Genomic DNA, 21,846 nt, shown 5'->3' on the forward strand with positions numbered 1-21,846 from the left:
AGCTCCTCTTTAGGGCTCGACAAAAGGGGCTTTTGCACCGGGTAGTATAGAAACTAGAACTTATAGCAACTAGCCACCAGGGTGGTTTCCCGAGAACTAATGGTTCCCCTAGTAACGTTTTCCTGGTTGCATTTGCACCGCCAGTAGGAACTCTGAAGTGACGTGAGCCACGCTTGTTGTTGTGACTGCGCTGAGAACGCCAGAGCCTGAGCAAACAAACAGTGCTGGTGTTTCGCGTATGTTCGGCCAATCAGCCACCTATAATCAGTGCTAGTTCACTATAGTGCTGGGTTAGACCCTACTCTGAAGTAGGAGCTAAATTAGTTCCTCCAAAAGGAGTTCCTAGAACTAAAATGTGGGGAATCAATTGGCTCCTACTTCAGTGTAGAGCCTAACCCCAGCACAACCTGAACTACCAGTGACGTAACACGTGCCATACGAAACACCGATACCCGCCATATACTTACTGCTCAAACTAACGGGAAAATGTAGTTTTCAGGGGACCGCCCTGGTGGCTAGTGCCTATAACTACCTGGTGCGAAAGCCCCTCATGAGTAGGAATAAATAACCCTGCTCTGAAACAACAGTATCTACCAGTCAATTACTTCTGATTTTAATAGAAAGTTGGGGTTAGGTTTAGGGTTGGATAGACCTAGAGATATGCTTGGTTGATGTCAATGTCTAGCACCAGGGGTGTCTACAAACATGGCCTTAGGTTCATCAGGTTGTCTCATATGATTACCGTAGTACAGACAACAGATCTTTGTTGGTCCTGGACATTCTTATCAACAAATCAGATTTTGGAAATAGGATTAGGCTTAGCTTTTAGGATGGGGTTGGGGCTTGTCTTTTAAACCTATAATATCCTTCTGCCTTTAACTGTAGTTAATAGTTGGGGTTAGGAATAGTCAATAAGATTTCTCCAAGTAGGTCATGGTCCTGAAATAATGTACTTTATCGGTCCTAAAACAACATTACTATCAAACAATCCAAACAATAACCTATTCCTAACCTCAACTATATATCCAAATGGTATATATGGGTTTATGGCTTGACATTGGGTTGTTAATCCAGAAACATGTCCTATTTGGTAGAATCACATTAAAAGGTTTGGATAGGTTTGTTTGACAGGAAGATTGATTCAGAACTGTTTGTATTCTTGAGTCATAGATCAAAAAAGCATCACAAAATTTCTGACAATATCTTCTTTACAGGCTCTGACCTCCGAGTTATCCCAGGCTCGCGACGACACCAAGAAAACTCAGAACGACCTGCTGCACACAGAGAACGTGCGCGCCGGCCGAGACAAATACAAAACTCTCCGGCAGATCCGCCAGGGCAATACCAAACAGAGAATTGATGAGTTTGAGGCCTTATAAAATATCTGGACCAGGGAACTTTGGAAAAAGGAGGGGAAGGAAGGAGTCTCAAAGCCCTTGTCTGTTTCTTTCTATCCCCTACGTCTGAGTGGTCAATGCAAGAGGCACACGCACATGCACACGGTAATGCAACAGATTTGAATTAGTATGATACGAACACTGGTTCAATGTGCACTAAACAAGAAATTATTTTAAAACCAAAAAAATGCACTATGTAAATGTAATGACAAAAATGTTTTTTGTCATTACATTTATATACATGAACACAAATGTTTACCCCTTAATAGTGTACATCGAAATTCACAGCAACACTTTACAGTAAGGTTTTATACGGTAGCATTAGTTAAAGCATTCGGTATCATGAACAAACAATTAATATCTATTAATGTCTGTTCATTTATTGTTCATTCTTGGTTTGTAATGCATTAGTTAACTAGTGATAACAAACAACTTGTAATATCAATGTATGTAGCAATTCACATTTATTAATCTTGGTTAATTGCTAACTAATGTTTATAGTATAAAGCCTTATTTTGAAATGTTACCAATTTCACAAAATCACACCACTGACTTTTTCACAGAATGTGCTGAAATAAATCCTTTTGCCATAAAAATACGAAGGTAAATACTATGTAAACACACGTGCCAACAATGCATCCCCTTATGTTAATTATGTGTTATTAATTCAATAATCTGGCCAAATTCTAACTAGTTTGGGGTTGTAATAAGGGATTGTACTCGTTTTTTTTTTTGTTTTTCTTGTTAATGATCCACTCAGCACAGGGCTTGGCAGTATGATAATAATTTTATGTATTGTCTTATATTAAAACTCTTTCATTCATGTTGAATATGGCTTTTGCCAGAATATTTGTTATAGTGTTTATTTATTCTATCTTTGGGTTATTTAAGGCTTTGGGGTAGATGTACTTCTGCTTATTTACTAATGACAGTGCAGATTAATTTGTTTATTGATTCTGTACTGACCCAAATGATGATTGAATCCACATGCTCAAATCTTTAATACTAATTAGAAGAGGATTCATATGCTATCTGATTTTATATACACTCACACACATGCATGTGTGTGTATAAAATCATATATATATATATAAGCATTAGCACTCAGAGGCATGTTGTTAAATCATATTAGATTTTCTGCATTAGATACAAACTGATTTTATTATGGTTTTCAATTGAATTAGTTACTGAATGTTTATTGCCATGACATTGGGTTAAAGGAAGATTTGTTTTTAGAAACTTTAATAACCTTTTGTAATCTCAGCTTACTGTAAGTTTTGGACAGTTTTCACTGACTTACTAGAAGCTCTTTATATTTGAATTAACTTAAAAATAGCACAAATCAGGTAGTGTTAAAGACACCTTTATTCTGCTGGAGGGTTCACACTAGAACAGAGTTTTAGACATTCAGCATTTTGGGTGATATACCAATGGGCAAATATGACGATTTAGTAAATTGTGTTTATGATGCCTGTAACCATGCAGTGCCACTTTCATAAATATAGGAGAGTATTATTTTTTTTGTTGCATCTTTTTTCTTCTTCTTGCTACTTGGCAAGTTATTAGGGCTTAATGTATTTGTTTCCTCCAAATGAGGCTCATTATTACTAACTTAGTCACTGTTAATTCATTTATTGAGTTTCCATTATCAAAATCAGCTGGTTTAATCACTCGCAGCTATTTGAACGCTTGTGTCTTTACAAATAAGCTTTTCACACTATCAATACTGCAGGGCTTAAAGGGATAGTTCACTCAAAAATGAAAATGCTGTCATTTTATTCACCCTCGAGTTGTTCCAAACCTGTATGAGTTTCTGTCTTCTGAGCACAAAATAAGTTATTTTAAAGAATGTTGGTAACCAGACAGTTGACGGCACCCGTCGACTTCCCTAGTATTTCTCTCCCCAATACTAGGGAGTCAACCAGGACCAACATTCTACAAAATATCTTCTTTTGTGTTCACATCAACCCAACCTGGATTATGTAGCTGAAATCGTTTCAACAATGGTATACAAGTTACAAACCCATTGTAAGAACTAGTTGACGCCTGGTTAACAATATGACGTGTGAAAAGCATATATGTGTATAACAGAAAAGAGTTATTGTATAAAGCAGTAGTAATATAAGTACCATTGAGCTTCACAACAACTGGATTTATTTATTTTCCCCCAAAAGGTGTTTATTATATTAGAAATAAAGATTTATGAACAACAAATCTGGGTGTCTTATTTAAGAAGTTCAGTGTGTAATACCGTACCGCATACCATCTTTGTAGATAAATTCAGTTTATTAAATTATGAAATAATTTATACATTTTACTGTTCATGTCTGATGAAATAGGATGCAATAAATGGGACTGAGAGTCTGTTGACAGGATTCTGTGGCCTCTTGTGAGCACAACTGCTACATGCCAGGATCTGTGGGTCGTCCACATTCTTCAGTTATGACCTCATGTTGCATGAAGTGAAAGAACGAAGTCATGCCACTCTCCTGGCTTCTGCTGGAGGCGTCGCCATGAGGATTCTGCTGAAAGAAGCAGACAGTGACATACAAGCCCATTTTGTGTGTGTGTGCAGACATGAGTATTTTTTTTTTAAGTCAACTGGTGCTCATTTATAGATACAAAGAAAAATTCAAATGCTGACATCTCACAGAAGATGATATAACTGGGTTCTTGAGATCATGTGAATGTGTGCTGCATTTAAAATGTTGGGGTCGATAATTTTCTGTTTTTGTAAGATCACAAATACTGGAAAAACTGAACTATTACAATTTGAAATAGCCGTTTTCTATTTTATGACGTAATTTATTCCTTTGAAGACTGGAGTAATGATGCTGAAAATACAGCTTTGACATCAGTGTCACATGATCTTTCAGAAATCATTCTAAAATGCTGATTTGCTGCTCAAGAAACATTTCCTATTATTATCAATGTTGAAAACAGTTGTGCTGCTTAATATTAATATATAATATGCTTATATTAATTTTTTTTTGAAACAGTGCTTCCATAATTCAATAGAGAGTTCAAAAGAACAGCAATTATTTGAAATAAAAATATTTTGTAACATTATAACTGTCTTTACGGTCACTTTTGATCAATTTAATGCATCCTTGCTGAATAAAGGTAAAACAAAGTACAAAAATAATCAAAGTGATCCCAAACTTTGATAAAAGAGTACTTAATTTTAAATTCAGCATGTGCGTTTAGGTGTTAAACTTGTGGTAAACAAATTGGTAAATAGCTAGTTGTGTGTGTCTCACCGTCGGCCAGTCGTGCTGATCTCAGTAAGCGGTCAGCGAGGCTGAAGGTGTGTTTCTCCCACAGGTTGATCTGCAGGTGTCCCTGCTGGAGCTCCTGAAGTGAGACTCTGCTGAAGCTCATCTGGAGAGAATCAGTCTTCTTCAGTGCAGTTCTCTGCACCAGCTCTCTCTCTCCGGGAAGATGAAGAATCCTGGGGACAACACACGCGATTACTGCAACTGACATCAAGGCATGTGCCACAAATGCCAATATGACTATCCTTGTGGAGAGTAGACAACAGATTCATATCCATATCAAGATTTGTGGTCAGTTACATAAACGAGATGCTTCATCTCAAGGGGTTATCCTCCTAACAATAAATTTCAAACATAAATTAATACTTTCATTCCAGAAGGACCAACCAATCAAAAGTGTGAAAAAATGTTTTTTCAAATAAAATGAAAAAAGTTAAATTACAACTTAGCTGAAGAATCCTGTTTACATGTACAAAGTTAATGATTTGGTTAGCATGCTAATCAATGTCCAAGAATCTATGAGAAAGGATACTAACTGAATGTCTTTATTAAAGATGATTATATTAATTATTAAAGGTTGAAATCTTTCATAATTTGCAGTGAAGTTTGATATTTTATGTTTATTTGTGCAAACTTTACACATGTTGTCGACTCACCCCTCGATGTAAGCTGCTTTTGAGACGGAGAGCTTCCACACATCAGCGATGACAACTTTGAGCTGTCCTGCAGATCCCATCAAACTGTCTGTATAGATAGATTATTTAGTGTTTTGTTTCTGAAATTTACATTTGATAAGAGTATTTATAATGAGCATTGGAAGATAAATGACATGAAAATCCCATAAAACCCTTGACCAGCTAAGACCAGCCGGGTCAACTTAGGTTTTTAACGGTTTGTTTTTGTTTTCAGCAGGAAAGGCAGTATATTTGTCATTCTCTAATCCACACACAGTCTGATTAGTGCTGTCAGAATCCCAGTGTGTGTAACAGAGTCTCGTACCGTCAGTGTGTGACAGGAACTGTAGCTGTGCTTTAAGGACCAGCAGATCTGAAGTGAACGGTTCCACATCGCCACCTAGTGAATGTCTCTGCTGTGAAAGAACAAGCTTGTTTCAGATCAGATCATTCACCTCAGAACATGTTTGCATGATCAGGTTGATTTGTTTTTGACACTTCCTGCAAATCTATTTTACTTCCGTCACAATTTGCAGACAGTGCAGACATTACTTCACCACATGCACTCACACAAGTTCGGTTCAACCGATGTGTTAACTTCACTTTTGATGACAATAATTTGCTCCGATGGTTTCAATTGGGTCAGTTATTCAAGCATCTGCAATATTTACTTTTGATCAACTCGCCTGTTACTTTAATGGTTAATAAACGTGAATATTTATTATTAACTTATTGTTTAATTTCATTTCATTTGGAAAGGTGGCACACTTTTTTATTGCTTTTTTCCCCCATTAAATATTTTAATCATCATAAATTAGGTATCATTCAAATACTTAAACTCTCAAATTTGGTTAGGCATATGGATTTGATTTTCTAGCGTTTTCTAAGTCCAAATTATTTAGTAAAATGTATATTTTGTATAAAATAAAAATGTTTAGTTTAGTACATTTGCCTCACAGCAAATTTAAACTTCTACAACATTTTTACACTTTTTTTTTTATTTCATACAGTGCTTTCACTTCTGCTATAATCTGATGATTAATTTCATTTCATTTCATAACAGAGCCTAAATAGCAATTTCATTAGGGGAAAAGGTATAGGATTGACTTTGAAATGATTGTCACTATAAGAAATTTCAAGAAAATCTCACAAATAATTAGACATTGGCAAGAAACACTGAATTAACCATGACATTTTGCAGTAAAAAGACCGATAATTTAAGTAAGTTTTACAACAAAATATTATTTCAATTACAATTTATTTATCGTCCATTAAATGTTACATGTAGTTACTATAGTAACAGTGAATTATACATAATTACATGCAACTATAACTGTACAAATTAGTCATGGCAACATAACTTTTCACCAAACTCAATTAATTTATTTTAAGCAATTTCCACTTTTTTTATAAGCTATAACAAATTTTTTTCATCTTAATATAATTTAAGTATAAATAATTTGTAAGACCAAATTGATTTGACTTAAAATTTAAGACAGCAACTCTAGATAGATAGATAGATAGATAGATAGATAGATAGATAGATAGATAGATAGATAGATAGATAGATAGATAGATAGATAGATAGATAGATAGATAAAGCAAATCATTTGATACAGCTGTAATGATAATGATTGATGTTACCTTTGGGCCGAGTGAGTTCCAGACCGAGCGCTGAGTGTGTGTGTTCTCCAGACTGAAGTCTGCCAGATGGAGGAGAGTCTCACCCAGAAAGAGATTGCGCTTGAGTCCTCTGGAGTGCCAGACTGAGACCTGAACCACACTGCTGACCAGCTGCTCACGCTCAAGTGCACACTGCAAACACAACACCTGCATGAGGACCACTGCGCTCAAGTGCACACTGCAAACACAACACCTGCATGATGACCACTGCACTCAAGTGCACACTGTAAACACAACACCTGCATGAGGACCACTGCACTCAAGTGCACACTGTAAACACAAAATCTGCATGATGACCACTGCGCTCAAGTGCACACTGCAAACACCACCTGCATGATGACCACTGCGCTCAAGTGCACACTGCAAACACAACACCTGCATGATGACCACTGCACTCAAGTGCACACTGTAAACACAACACCTGCATGAGGACCACTGCACTCAAGTGCACACTGTAAACACAAAATCTGCATGATGACCACTGCGCTCAAGTGCACACTGCAAACACCACCTGCATGATGACCACTGCACTCAAGTGCACACTGCAAACACAACACCTGCATGAGGACCAATGCGCTCAAGTGTACACTGCAAACACAACACCTGCATGATGACCACTGCACTCAAGTGCCAACTGTAAACACAAAATCTGCATGATGACCACTGCACTCAAGTGCACACTGTAAACACAACACCTGCATGATGACCACTGCACTCAAGTGCACACTGTAAACACAACACCTGCATGAGGACCACTGGACTCAGGTGCACACTGCAAACACAACACCTGCATGAGGACCACTGCGCTCAAGTGCACACTGCAAACACCACCTGCATGATGACCACTGCACTCAAGTGCACACTGTAAACACAACACCTGCATGATGACCACTGCACTCAAGTGCACGTGCCCCCTCACTTTGAATGGGCATGACGCCACTGGATATAGCTGACAGAGGGACTGAGAATGTGAGTGAGCGCTGTGTGATCTGATTCAGGCGCTGCCGTTCTCTTCTCAGGTGCTGGTGTTCTCAGCGCCGCCCGTCAAAATAAAAGTCTGCAGCGCCGTCAAAATAAAAGTTCCGCTTCCAACACATCAGCCAATCAGAAAAACTTATCGGCCGTGGCGATATATCGGTCGACCACTAGTGTTTACAGTGTGCACTTGAGTGCAGTGGTCATCATGCAGGTGTTGTGCTTGCAGTGTACACTTGAGTGCAGTGGTCCTCATGCAGGTGTTGTGTTTGCAGTGTGCACTTGAGTGCAGTGGTCATCATGCAGATGTGTTTACAGTGTGCACTTGAGTGCAGTGGTCATCATGCAGGTGTTGTGTTTACTGTGTGCAATTGAGCGCAGTGGTCCTCATGCAGGTGTTGTGTTTGCAGTGTGCACTCATGATGACCACTGCACTCAAGTGCACACTGCAAACACAACACCTGCATGAGGACCACTGCGCTCAAGTGCACACTGCAAACACAACACCTGCATGAGGACCACTGCGCTCAAGTGCACACTGCAAACACAACACCTGCATGAGGACCAATGCGCTCAAGTGCACACTGTAAACACAACACCTGCATGATGACCACTGCACTCAAGTGCACACTGCAAACACAACACCTGTATGATGACCACTGCACTCAAGTGCACACTGCAAACACAACACCTGCATGAGGACCACTGCGCTCAAGTGCACACTGCAAACACAACACCTGCATGAGGACCAATGCGCTCAAGTGCACACTGTAAACACAACACCTGCATGATGACCACTGCACTCAAGTGCACACTGCAAACACAACACCTACATGAGGACCACTGCACTCAAGTGCACACTGTAAACACAACATCTGCATGATGACCACTGGACTCAAGTGCACACTGCAAACACAACACTTGTATGAGGACCACTGCACTCACATGCACACTGTAAACACAACACCTGTATGAGCACTACTGCACTCAAGTGCACACTGTAAACACAACACCTGTATGAGGACTACTGCACTCAAGTGCACACTGCAAACACAACACCAACATGAGGACCACTGCACTCAAGTTCACACTGCAAACACAACACCTGCATGATGACCACTGCACTCAAGTGCACACTGTAAATACAACACCTACATGGGGACCACTGCACTCAAGTGCACACTGTAAACACAACATCTGCATGATGACCACTGCACTCAAGTGCACACTGTAAACACAACACCTACATGAGGACCACTGCACTCAAGTGCACACTGTAAACACAACACCTGCATGATGACCACTGCACTCAAGTGCACACTGTAAACACAACACCTACATGGGGACCACTGCACTCAAGTGCACCCTGCAAACACAACACCTCCATGATGACCACTGCACTCAAGTGCACACTGTAAACACAACACCTACATGGGGACCACTGCACTCAAGTGCACCCTGCAAACACAACACCTGCATGATGACCACTGCACTCAAGTGCACACTGCAAACACAACACCAACATGAGGACCACTGCACTCAATTTCACACTGCAAACACAACACCTGCATGATGACCACTGCACTCAAGTGCACACTGTAAATACAACACCTACATGGGGACCACTGCACTCAAGTGCACACTGTAAACACAACATCTGCATGATGACCACTGCACTCAAGTGCACACTGTAAACACAACACCTACATGAGGACCACTGCACTCAAGTGCACACTGTAAACACAACACCTGCATGATGACCACTGCACTCAAGTGCACACTGTAAACACAACACCTACATGGGGACCACTGCACTCAAGTGCACACTGCAAACACAACACCTGCATGATGACCACTGCACTCAAGTGCACACTGTAAACACAACACCTACATGGGGACCACTGCACTCAAGTGCACACTGCAAACACAACACCTGCATGATGACCACTGCACTCAAGTGCACACTGCAAACACAACACCTGCATGATGACCACTGCACTCAAGTGCACACTGCAAACACAACACCTGCATGATGACCACTGCGCTCAAGTGCAGACTGAAAACAACACCTTCATGAGGACCACTGCACTCAAGGGCACACTGCAAACACAACACCAACATGAGGACCACTGCACTCAAGTGTACACTGTAAACACAACACCAATATGAGGACCACTGCACTCAAGTGCACACTGCAAACACAACACCTGCATGAGGATCACTGCTCTCAATTGCACACTGCAAACACAACACTTGCAAGATGACCACTGCACTCAAGTGCACATTGCAAACACAACACCTGCATGATGACCACTGCACTCAAGTGCACACTGCAAACACAACACCTGCATGAGGACCACTGCACTCAAGTGCACACTGTAAACACAAAATCTGCATGATGACCACTGCGCTCAAGTGCACACTGCAAACACAACACCTGCATGAGGACCACTGCACTCAAGTGCACACTGCAAACACAACACCTGCATGATGACCACTGCACTCAAGTGCACACTGCAAACACAACACCTGCATGAGGATCACTGCTCTCAATTGCACACTGCAAACACAACACTTGCAAGATGACCACTGCACTCAAGTGCAGACTGAAAACAACACCTTCATGAGGACCACTGCACTCAAGTGCACACTGCAAACACAACACCAACATGAGGACCACTGCACTCAAGTGTGCACTGTAAACACAACACCAATATGAGGACCACTGCACTCAAGTGCACACTGCAAACACAACACCTGCATGATGACCACTGCACTCAAGTGCACACTGCAAACACAACACCTGCATGAGGATCACTGCTCTCAATTGCACACTGCAAACACAACACTTGCAAGATGACCACTGCACTCAAGTGCACATTGCAAACACAACACCTGCATGATGACCACTGCACTCAAGTGCACACTGCAAACACAACACCTGCATGATGACCACTGCACTCAAGTGCACACTGCAAACACCACCTGCATGATGACCACTGCACTCACTATCTCCACTCATAAACCTCGTTACAAACCTTCAATCCATAACCAGGCAGGCCACTTCAAAAATATGCAATGTTCAATGCGTTCAAATAATAACAATAATAAAAAATAAATAAATAAATACAAAAAAAAAGATTTAACAACCAATGAGAACAATGAACTGCAATACTGTCCGTTTGACATAAGATGTCTGACCACAAATCATTCAGGGCAAAGGCTTTTTAATTACTTTGATTTGTTGTGAACTTTAACAAAAAAAATTTGCTCACTCAGTATCTGTTTGTAAACTTGACTTCATTAAAAAAAAATGTTTTGACTCTAACCAACAATGTTTGTTTCTCTCACCCCTTTAAAATACACTTTCATTGCAGGGTTATTATAGTTAACAAAAAATAAAACAAAAATAAAAACAAAAACATTTTTGATTCGTGAAATAAAATAAACATTAACTGAAATAAAATAAATAACAATATATAAACTTAACATACTTTTTTTTAACTAGTTGGCAAAATGTCTCATTTTCAGTTAGTTTAATTTGATGAACTAAAACAATTCTAAAACTCAAATACAGAATTATTAAAAAAAACTATATAGGCATATTTAAAAAAAAATTTGTATTCATTTCAGTATTCAATATTCATTAAAAATGAAAAAATGACAAAAATACAGAACTAAGTATCTAAAACTTTAACTAAAACTACAATACAAAAGGAAAGTATAAAAAATAAAAACTAATTCAAAGTAATAATAAAACTATTTAGTATCTCGAAGATACTAATGTAACACTTTCATTGTTGATTTTTTGTTTGTTTTTTGTTTTTAAACAAAGTTCACTTGTAACTTCTGCTTGTAAATACTCACTGTAAACGTTTCATTGTAAACCGGGTTATTTCCCCTCTTGACAGCTGTTTTCATCTTATTATTGTGATATTTCTTCGGAAGCAAACGGACATTTACATACCTGTTTGTTCAGAAAGAAACAACATTTCTAATCAGACCAACTGTATATGAACAAAATATGTTACAGCAACGATGTTCTCCTAACATTTTGCAAACATTTATTGTAATAAACAGCAAACCCGCACTCTATCAAAACAACTTACGGATGACATTTCTTCCTCATATCTCCAAACATCAGATTTCTGCAGGCTTTGATAGTTATCTCCAAACAGGACGTCCTGTTGTTGTACCCAAAGGCAACCTCTATTTCTCCAGTCACACTGTTTTCAAAGAACCCACAATCCATCCCTGTGCTGCTGTTGCTGTCCTGTACAAAACATGTCTTGGAATTAATTCATATTTCATTTAAATTATCTTATATATATATATGTATATATATATAAAGTTTTCAACATAAGCCTGTAATCTATTAAAAGTTGATGCCATAAAAGGCTATCTTGCTAATTTTTGCAGACTACAGGGGATTTTTTACTGAAAGCTCTGCACTTGTTATCAGATTAAACAAAAAACTGATGAAAGATTGTGTGATTACACACCCTGTGCTCATCGCTGTATGCGGATGTATATGAAACATCGTCATCTGTCAGGTAAACTGTGCTTGATGATGCGTACTGCTCCGAGGATTTGGTGTTCTGGGAAAGATCAGGAAGACTGGGAGCTTTGCACAGCTGTGAGGGAACAAAATCGATTAGGACGAGTCACACTAATGCCAAACATCTAGTCAGGGTCATTAGATGTCAAATGAATTGAAAGAACATTTGAAAACCTCTGAACATTTGAATGAAGTCTCTTCTGCTCACCAAGGCTACATTTGATCAAAATACAGTAAAACAGTAATATCATTACACCTTAAAATATCTGTTTTCTATTTTAATATATTTTTAAATGTAATTTATTCCTGTGATCAAAGCTGTATTTTCAGCATCATTACTCCAGTCTTCAGTGTCACATGATCCTTCAGAAATCATTCTAATATTTTTGATTTGCTGCTCAAGAAACATTTATTAGTATTGCCAATGCTGAAAACAGTTAATATTATTATGGATTTATAATATTTTTAATGGAAACGTGATTAACTAAGTTAGGTAAAATAATAAAAATAGTAATAATACTTTTATTCGGTGACAGTAAAAACATTTATTATGTTATAAAATAACATGTGTCTCAACCCTCCTAACGCATTCAGACCGAGAAGAGGTACATAACATTTATTTTTTTTAAATCCATAGTTTTTAGTAGACACGTTTTAGTATGAAAATACACATAATCTTTTGTTTTATTATATATATATAAATATACAATACAAATATTTATTTTAAAAAATTTCTGATTTTGCTTTTATGAAAAAAATTTGAGATATATAACCATTTAAACTTAATTGTTACACGTTTTGCATTCGCTCTGTTTCGACCTGAAAGTGATCTGTGGCTTTACACATGAAGTTAGGCTGATTTTCTTCTTCTTCTTTTCACCAGTCACATCTGTTAGTTATATTTATCTCAAAATCTTCACACACATGCCCACTGCAGCATTGCATTTTGTTTAGAAACATGCTTGTCCATACACACAATAATTTAAAATTAAAATAAAAGGACAAATTAAATTAATGTCTTACAACCATTCAAAAGTTTGGGATAAGATTTTTTTTAAACAAATTCTGTTCTTTCACTCTTTCTATTCATCAAAGAATTCTAGGAAAGTTTCTAGAAAAATATTTCTTTACATTGAAAACAGTAAGAACTTTTATTAGTATTTTGATCAAATAAATCCTGCCTTGATAAGAGACTTCTTCCAAAAGTTCAAAGGTTTTGTTCAATTTATTTTACAACTAAGAATGGCATTGACTGCACAGTTCTGCCCGTTAAACATGATTGGCAGGAAATCGAAGGTATTTATCAAGAACTTTATAGAAACGAGTTGCTTAGTAGATCTTGTCTTCATTCAGAGGCCAGAGAACTGGCTCATTGCTGTTGATGACTTGACATCAATTCAATTCAACATAAAAAAAAAAAGAGTTTATGAAAACGTCCATCTCTTACATTGCAGGCTCTGTCGAGGGCGCTTTCTGAAAGACTCTTGTGTCTCGAGTTCATGCGCCCGTAATCCACAGTCAGCTGACCGGCTTCCACACTCAAATCATTCTGAGACTTAGAGAGCTCTGGCATCAGGAAAAGACAAAAACATCTGGATCAGGCAGTTGTAGACACTTTTGGGGATCTCGGAGTTATTACAATGTTATTTCATGTTATTACAATGAACAATTACCATGAAAAGGTTCTAGTGTTGTTCTCTTACTTTTTATGTGAGCACTGACAGACACCATAAGGTTCTCCATGGATTTAGTAAATTGCTTCGATATTTTGGGATCCTATATGGCAAATGCACGCAAACAAATTATAAGGTGATGAAGAAAACAAAGCAAAGAAAACAATAATAAATATTATTCTTTTCACCTCTGATCTGTTAAACGACGGGACTTCTTTAAAGGGAGGAGGAGTTGGAGGCACGACTGCAATGAAGCTAAAACCAAATAAAAAAATGAATAACACATTCAAATGATTGATTAAAAACTGATTATCAGAATTGTCATGAAGTAAAGGTGGTTATTATAATGTTCTCCAACCTGAGCCGTTGATAAGACTGTAATAGTTTGTCTCCGGTGGTCTCATGACTGTTTTCTAGAAACACAAAAAGACAGCATTCATGTATTAATATTGACATCTAATAGGGATGGCACTAAGTTTATTTCAACACAAATCGTCATGCACAAATAGTACACATCTGTTGTGAATGTAGATTTCTTATTTATAGTATATCAGGAATTTCCAGGTTTACCTGATGTGCATGTCTTTATAAATGTTTTGTTAAATTATTTAAATATTAACTTAATTTATATGTCCACAGTTTTCTGATGGCGGTTAATAAAATGTATTATCTTTTTTAATAGCCTAATTGATTTATTTTAATAGTTTTTTTTATTTAAATTGTAAATTATTATGATTTGATTCATTAGCTATTCATGAACTGACAAACCCCTGCAGTTTCCTCAAAAACTTCACAAACCCCAGTTCAGGAAATAATAGTATGTGTAAAATAGGCATAAATGTAAAGTTAGCAGGTATTTATCACAATATAATGACCTTCGTGACAAATAAATCATGTGACACAGTGAGCCATGAAAAAGTGTTCAGTGCTGATATATGTCATTGTAAATTCAGTGTAAATTTAGTTTGTTCAACACAATTATCATCAGTAATTGTTCCTCTTAGCGAATTAAATCAGACAAACCTTTGGCATCGGTAAATTTCTTTGCTTGCTGCTCCAGAAACCATTCACCAGATTTTATCTTAAATTCCCTGAAAAAAAAAAAAGATTCATAAAAAAAAACTATTTATAAATACTCATCTATCTCATTTATCCTTATGTCATCTATCTAAAGATTTGGTAACACTTCACAATAAGGTTTAATTTGTTAATATTAGTTAACTATATTAGTTAACGTGAATAACAATGAACAATATTTTTTACAGCATTTATTAATCTTGGCTAATGTTAATCTCAGAATTGACCTAACACATCAAACTGTTAACATCAGTTACTGTGAACAAATATGAACATTTTATTAAAGGAATAGTTCACTTAAAAATTTAAATTCTGTCATCATATGCTCACACTCAAGTTGTTTCAAACCTGTATGAGTTTCTTCAATTCTGCTGAACACAGAAGAAGATATTTTGAAGAGTGTCGGTAACCAGACAGTTAATGGATCCCTTTGACTTCCATAGAAGGAAAAAATACTATGTACAAGTCAATAGGGTCCTTCACTGTTTGGTTTCCGACAGAAGAAAGAAATTCATACAGATTTGAAACAATTTGAGAGTGAGTAAATGATGACAGAATTTTCATTTTTAAGTGAACTAGTCCTTTAACTAACATTAACAAAGGTTGATAAATGCTGTAAAAATATTTAAAAATGTTGGGTTGAATTAACTAATGTTAACAATTGACCTTATTGTAAAGTAATTATTAAACCATATTCAAAGCTTTAGTAATAATGTAATTTCTGACACAGGGGGGCGTCAGAAGTAAGGAAAATGGTCGATGACGTAACGTATATCCTCAGCTAGAAATACTTGTGTACATTCAAGTATTTGTCGGACCGTAAACAAACCTTTCGCTTCTACAACTCTAAATCTAAAAGCTATGAGCAAATACAGATGGCAGAGCACTGAATAATATTAGGCTACTTCATAAAACGAATAGGGTACCTAGGCTAGGCCAACATAGAAAATATGATTCAACGATATGTTTGTACGTTTAGATCACGCATGATATATACATCTTAGACACAATTTCAGCAGTTTTACCATGAATAGGTCTACAGATAATTTATCATGATACCAGCACATATATATATATATATATAATACAATACCTTTAGCCTACTCTAGAGCTGCGTTCTTTGTAGTGCAGGAAGCTCGTAGATTAATGTGTTAAATGTGACTGGACACAGACTATCCTTGACTAAAATGTTGCGTAGGGCTGGGTACAAAATATCGATTTCTCGATTTTTACCGATTCTCATTTTTACGAACGACATCAATTCTTAAATCCCAATAATCGATTAGGCTATCATCCTCTTGTCAGTTGATGAATGAGTGGAACATTGTACCGCGCATCCCATCCAACAAATCGCAATAATCTTTGTGCTTCGTTACTATTGATATGAAACAAAGTATCAGATTTCAAATTACCTCCATTTTGTAACGAAATTCAAAAACATACCGCTTTGGTCTACCGCTGTGATTCTCTTCCGCCTTACCAGTTACAGCGAAATAAACATGAATGAGCATCTGCAAGTGTGTTAAAAGATAGATTACCTTAGAAAAAAAAGGAGGTCTGAGGTCATTTACCTCAGAAAAACCATATCCAGAGACCATAAACTCGTTAGTCAGCTAGAAAATTTAACTCTTGAGAGGAGCATTTTGCTAAATATATGCACCATATTACAAATATAATATTCATTATATATTTTTTTATGTTCTTCAATATTTAATGCATGTTTGAATAAATCTGGCAAGTTTTTATGACAGCCACCGTTTAAATGTTTATATTTCATATAACTTTATTAGAAAAATAAATAAAAGTGTAATTTAAGTGTTTGTATACAAATCAGTTAATATTTACCTTCAATATATAGGCTACAACTGACTCCCATAGTTTACAGCACTCTCATAAATTACAGCATTAGTTAAGAGATTTGTTTTCCTTGAGATAATTTGCCAAGTATTGTACCAGATATCCAAAATAATCAACATTGAATAGAAAGCTTGTGAATCGAAATCAAATCGAATTGTGAAATTTGTGTCAATACCCAGCCCTAAATTTAAGCTTAACCTATGCACTTGGCAAAAGTGATTTTTTTAAGTCCCTCCCTTAGTCCCCTTTAGGTTTAGGATTAGATGTGGGGTGACGTTAGGCAATCAGGTAGCTTGGCAGGGAGTCCAAATTAGGGACATCTTAGATTAAAATTAGATTCAAAGGTGTTATATAAACCCATGAGTGATATATTGTTTTTACCTGAACGCATGACACATTGTGCACTTCCACTCTCTTGCGGACCGGACAACCCGACAGCGATTACAGATGCGGTGACTGCATCCACAGCACACCGAACCACAGTCCCAGAACTTCCCTAGAGGTCGCTGACATCTCGCACACGATCTCTGACCATATGAACGAGTAATGGTCTTGGCACCCTGATGATAGATACCTTGAAGTTCTACCTTTAGCCTCCTAAACAAATTAGTTTTAAAATGTTATTAATATCTTTTTTGCACACCAACAAAATAAATACAAGAACATTCTAGGAACCCAGACAGCAACATAATGTCAGCCCAGATCCGGCCCACACACATGTACCAGATGTGGCCCAGATCTGGGCCGACACTATGTTGCCGTCTGGGAACATAGGGAAGTGTTAGTACATTCAACAGAACCATTTTCAGACCTGATTCTGTCTGCTTCAATGGTTCGAAGTGCTTTGTCTCTCTGAAGAACCTCCAGGACTCGTTCTCTCTCCAGAGCCTGGAACAATCCGAGATCCATAGGACAGAGTTGATAGTGTCGGTTTTCCCAGTTGTCCTCTTCGAGTTTCATTTCAGTCCACAGTTCAGTTCACAGTTAAGTTCAGTTCAGAAGACGCCACTGCTTAGATTCTGAAAAACTGTTCAATGACCAAAATGTTGTGGTGTTTTTATTTGGCTTTCACTTGATTAACGTGTTTAATAAATATAAAATAATGTGTTCAATTCAGTACAATTAATTTTATTTAAAACAAATGCTTAAAAACGCATATTTTTGTGAGTTCACAGTCAGTGCAGCCCAAGCTGCTACTAACCCATTCTCATGAGAAAACGTAACAATTTGACTAGTTGGCGACATACAGTGAAAACATAAATAAACATGGTCTATTCCTAAACCTAACGCTCAGTGGGGCGTACCAATACAGGCAGCACAAAATACATTTAAAAATAGCTTAAAATGTAAAGACATACTCCATATGGTTCGCCATTTCCCTATTGCAGCAAATTAATCACAAATCTTGCTAATAACATAGTTCTGCATTGCAAAATACTGTAAGTTGGATAAGCGAGTTACGATCAATGATATAAGTTTATTTCAACAAACAGCAGGATTATTGACTAAAGCCACTTTTTGTAATATTTATTCAAGATAGCACTTTATTTCAATTGTCCACTTTGTACATTCAACCAACTATAAGTAGCTTTGCCACTACATGTTAACTAACTGTCATTATAGTATTAGTAGACTGTCTACTTAATAAACACTTTATTTGGGTGGTCCACACATTCACACAACACACATTCTACTAACTGTAAGTAACTTTGCAACATGTCAACTCATTCTACTAACCCAAACACCTTACCTAACGTGTCTAGCTCAGTATACTAACGTCTGTCTACTAATGTCTACTAACGTCTACTGTCTACTAATGTCTACTACAGTCTACTGTAGTCTAATAATAGTTAACTACAATCTTTGTTTAATAATGTTTACTAATGTCTACTACAGTCTACTAACGGTCAAGTACAATCTACTAATGTCTACTACGGTCACGCCTACTACAGTATACTAACGGTCTACTACAGTCTACTAATGTTTTCCTAACATTCGCATTAGGTTATAAAAACCTAATTTCTGAATGTTCTCAAAACGTTCAAAACGTCGAGTTTTTTTAAACGTTTAAAGCAAATTTTTGAAATGATGTCAGTCTGACAATGTGTGGGACGACCCAGCAGCGATGAAACTGAGTCAATAGACCCTACACGTAATTCAGAGGAGTGTGAGAAGAGTCTGCTGTCATTTCCCACCCTCTTCATGAGCTCATTTACTTGAAGTCACTTCGTTGTACTCATATCTGGTGAACTGCGCTTTTCATGCAATGCATGGGGTTATGCGGGAACCCACAATATCTGGCCTCGACGGCTCAACGTGAAGGGCTTTTGCTGCGAGAGCCACTTCCAGGAAAGGGTTGTCTTAACAAATTCCACAAGTATCTATTATGTACGTAGTTGTGAGAAGAGTGGACAACCTGGTTCACACAGATCGAATGTCCTTTAGTTTGGCATCTCTTTTCTTTGAATTGCCAAACACTAGGCAAACTAAACTAAACTAATCCACAGTGAATGGTCCAATTCGTTCAACTGAGCTATATATCCCTTAAAATCACAGAGGTTTTTTTTGTGCAAATTATGTATGACAGATTTTTGTTCTTACTGTTATTATAGTATTAAAATCAATTAACCTCATGATTTTCTAAATAATCTTTAAGCAGAATGAAATATTAATGTTGTCAAATTTGGTAAAAATCATTGTTTTGAACATATTCCACATTTATGTAATGTCTTTGGACATATTAACATTTGCAGCCCTAAAAATACATTGTCTTCACGGCAAGCTCAAAGTACTAAGACAGCAATACTATTTAGATCTTTTAAATAAATTAAAATGTTTACTAACATCCATGTACTTCTCTAAAACACTTCATACCATGCTGCTAACATACGCTATAAACTTTACTCAACCTATATTTTGCAGCTCTGATAAAACTGCTTGTAATAATAATCGCTACATTGATGTTCCATGATGAAATATTGCATGCGAGCTTACCTTCAAGCTGGTGAGAAGTGACAGCTCAAAGATCTGAAATCTCAACTGTATATAAACTCAAGGCTGGTCGTCATTTTCCACTTCCTTCCTGTTCACACGATGATGACAGGTCTGTGAAACTGAAATAAATGGGCACGACAGCATCTTCATTTCACTTCATTTCCCTTTTTGAGATGCCTTGCTGTGCAAGGCCACAATTTGATTCTCATCTTTAAAGAGATAGTTTGAAGCTGCACATGCAATCAATTAAATAATAAACCAGATTATGATTACAGAAGATTACAGCATTTCATTTAGAATTTTTCTAACATGCTTTTTACCTTGATGATCTTTATCAGTTCATTTTTTGATTTTGACTTACCAGCCTTTAAATACAAACATAAAGGTCTACAGGGGTCCTCTCTGTGATATCATTTCCTGTTTCATGGTTTTCTTTTCACTTGGCAGCAAAAACGTTTCCTGCTTGTTCATTACTTCTAATTTTGATTGTGACGTTTGATTTTTGGTTTTAAATATTAAAGTCCCCCTCTGGTAAAAATCCAGTTTTAATGTTGTCTATATGTCTATGTGGTGTTTTCAATATGCTTTAAGTCAACAACATTCCTGAGCATTTTTTCTTTACAACTGCAGTGAACCAAAGACAGTCTCAAAAACACGGTTTGAAATTGCTGGTGTTTTTGACGTCACAAACAGCCATCTGTACCTCGTGTACTGAAATCGAGGCTTCTGTAAGCCTCCTTGGTATGCTGTTCTGAGTATAGGACGTTGCTAAGCCTCCTCTCGCTTTAGAGAATTGTTATGTTGAGGTTTCTGTCTGAAGAGCTCCACCACACAGTGGTGCTTAGTTGTCAGGCTTTTGGAGCCTCTTTGGCCACTGCCTTTAGGAAGCGCCATGGGCCTCCTCTCGCTATAGCTTTTTAAGCTTCACCTGCATACAGTACGAATTGATTATGCTCCATCAAGCCTCCACAGTTTTCGGCTCATGGAGCCACCTTAGCTATTGCTTAGGTGTGGAGCATTGTTAGGTTTCTTCTCATTGTGAGAATCTTCCTGTGAGGCAGTGTTGTCAAGCCGTTAGGCTCCCTTTTTCAGCCTCTTTGGCTACTGCTTTTATAGAAACTTCTCTTCAGTGCTCCGCCTGGGGCAGCATCGAGTTGTTAGACGCACTACGTGCCTCCTTGTTGGGAGCTTGACAGGGTAACAATGCTGAGTTGATAGGCTCTCTTGAGCATCCTCAGCTGCTTTTTTGATAAAGTGTTGCTAGGCCTACTGTTAGGCCTCTGCTCCCCCGAACCTCAACCCTTTTTTACAATTCTGAGTTGTAGGGTCTCTTTGAGCCTCCTTGGAGCTGCCTTGAGTATAAAACATAGCTAGGCCGCCTCTTGTCTAAGAGAATCAGTATACTGAGGCCTCCGTTCTCTGAGCCAAAATTGGCCAGTAGCACTGAGTTGTAGGCTCTTTTCTTGGGGCTCCTCTGGTGCATCTGGGTTTAGTACTTTTAACCATTGTTTATTTGCTCCCCTGAGATCCATCTTTGGGCCTCCCTGACATACATTGGATGTAGCTAGGCCTCTCTCTCTCTCTCTCTCTCTCTCTCTCTCTCTCTCTCTCTCTCTCTCTCTCTCTCTCTCTCTCTCTCTCTCTCTCTCTCTCTCTCTCTCGCTCTCTCTCTCTCTCTCTCTC

The 21,846-nt window shown here is 37.6% G+C and overlaps 2 protein-coding genes across 6 annotated transcripts in view; one reads left to right on the top strand and one right to left on the bottom strand.

The window, feature by feature from the left end:
• The window catches only part of ezrb (ezrin b), a 31,577-nt gene extending 27,966 nt beyond the window's left edge, over positions 1-3,611 (top strand). For both annotated transcript variants that reach the window (XM_077221063.1, XM_077221064.1), the window contains one exon: positions 1,215-3,611. In XM_077221063.1, coding sequence (XP_077077178.1) covers positions 1,215-1,379 — 165 coding nt within the window. In that variant the 3' untranslated portion in view covers positions 1,380-3,611. The remainder of the gene's footprint in view (positions 1-1,214) is intronic.
• sytl3 (synaptotagmin-like 3) lies at positions 3,550-20,282 on the bottom strand. Of its 4 annotated transcripts, none has more exons than XM_077221062.1 (16): positions 20,164-20,282; positions 17,981-18,196; positions 17,551-17,766; positions 15,259-15,326; positions 14,594-14,648; positions 14,424-14,490; positions 14,266-14,338; positions 14,010-14,128; positions 12,507-12,638; positions 12,114-12,277; positions 11,872-11,971; positions 6,991-7,161; positions 5,672-5,759; positions 5,329-5,416; positions 4,658-4,848; positions 3,550-3,919 (listed from the first exon to the last, which is right to left on the bottom strand). In XM_077221062.1, exons 2-16 carry the CDS (start codon positions 18,127-18,129, stop codon positions 3,846-3,848), a joined length of 1,755 nt encoding a protein of 584 aa, XP_077077177.1. In that variant the 5' UTR covers positions 18,130-18,196; positions 20,164-20,282; the 3' UTR covers positions 3,550-3,845. The 4 variants fall into 4 exon arrangements, with proteins under 4 accessions (XP_077077177.1, XP_077077175.1, XP_077077174.1 ...); XM_077221060.1 differs by having other exon boundaries at positions 5,672-5,762; positions 20,164-20,277; XM_077221059.1 differs by having other exon boundaries at positions 3,550-3,922; positions 5,672-5,762; positions 20,164-20,277.
• Positions 20,283-21,846: the final 1,564 nt, after the last annotated feature.

This window comes from Siphateles boraxobius, unplaced genomic scaffold (assembly GCF_051911475.1).
Source record: "Siphateles boraxobius isolate OS27281-9 unplaced genomic scaffold, OSU_SipBor_1 8, whole genome shotgun sequence".
Taxonomy (NCBI): domain Eukaryota; kingdom Metazoa; phylum Chordata; class Actinopteri; order Cypriniformes; family Leuciscidae; genus Siphateles; species Siphateles boraxobius.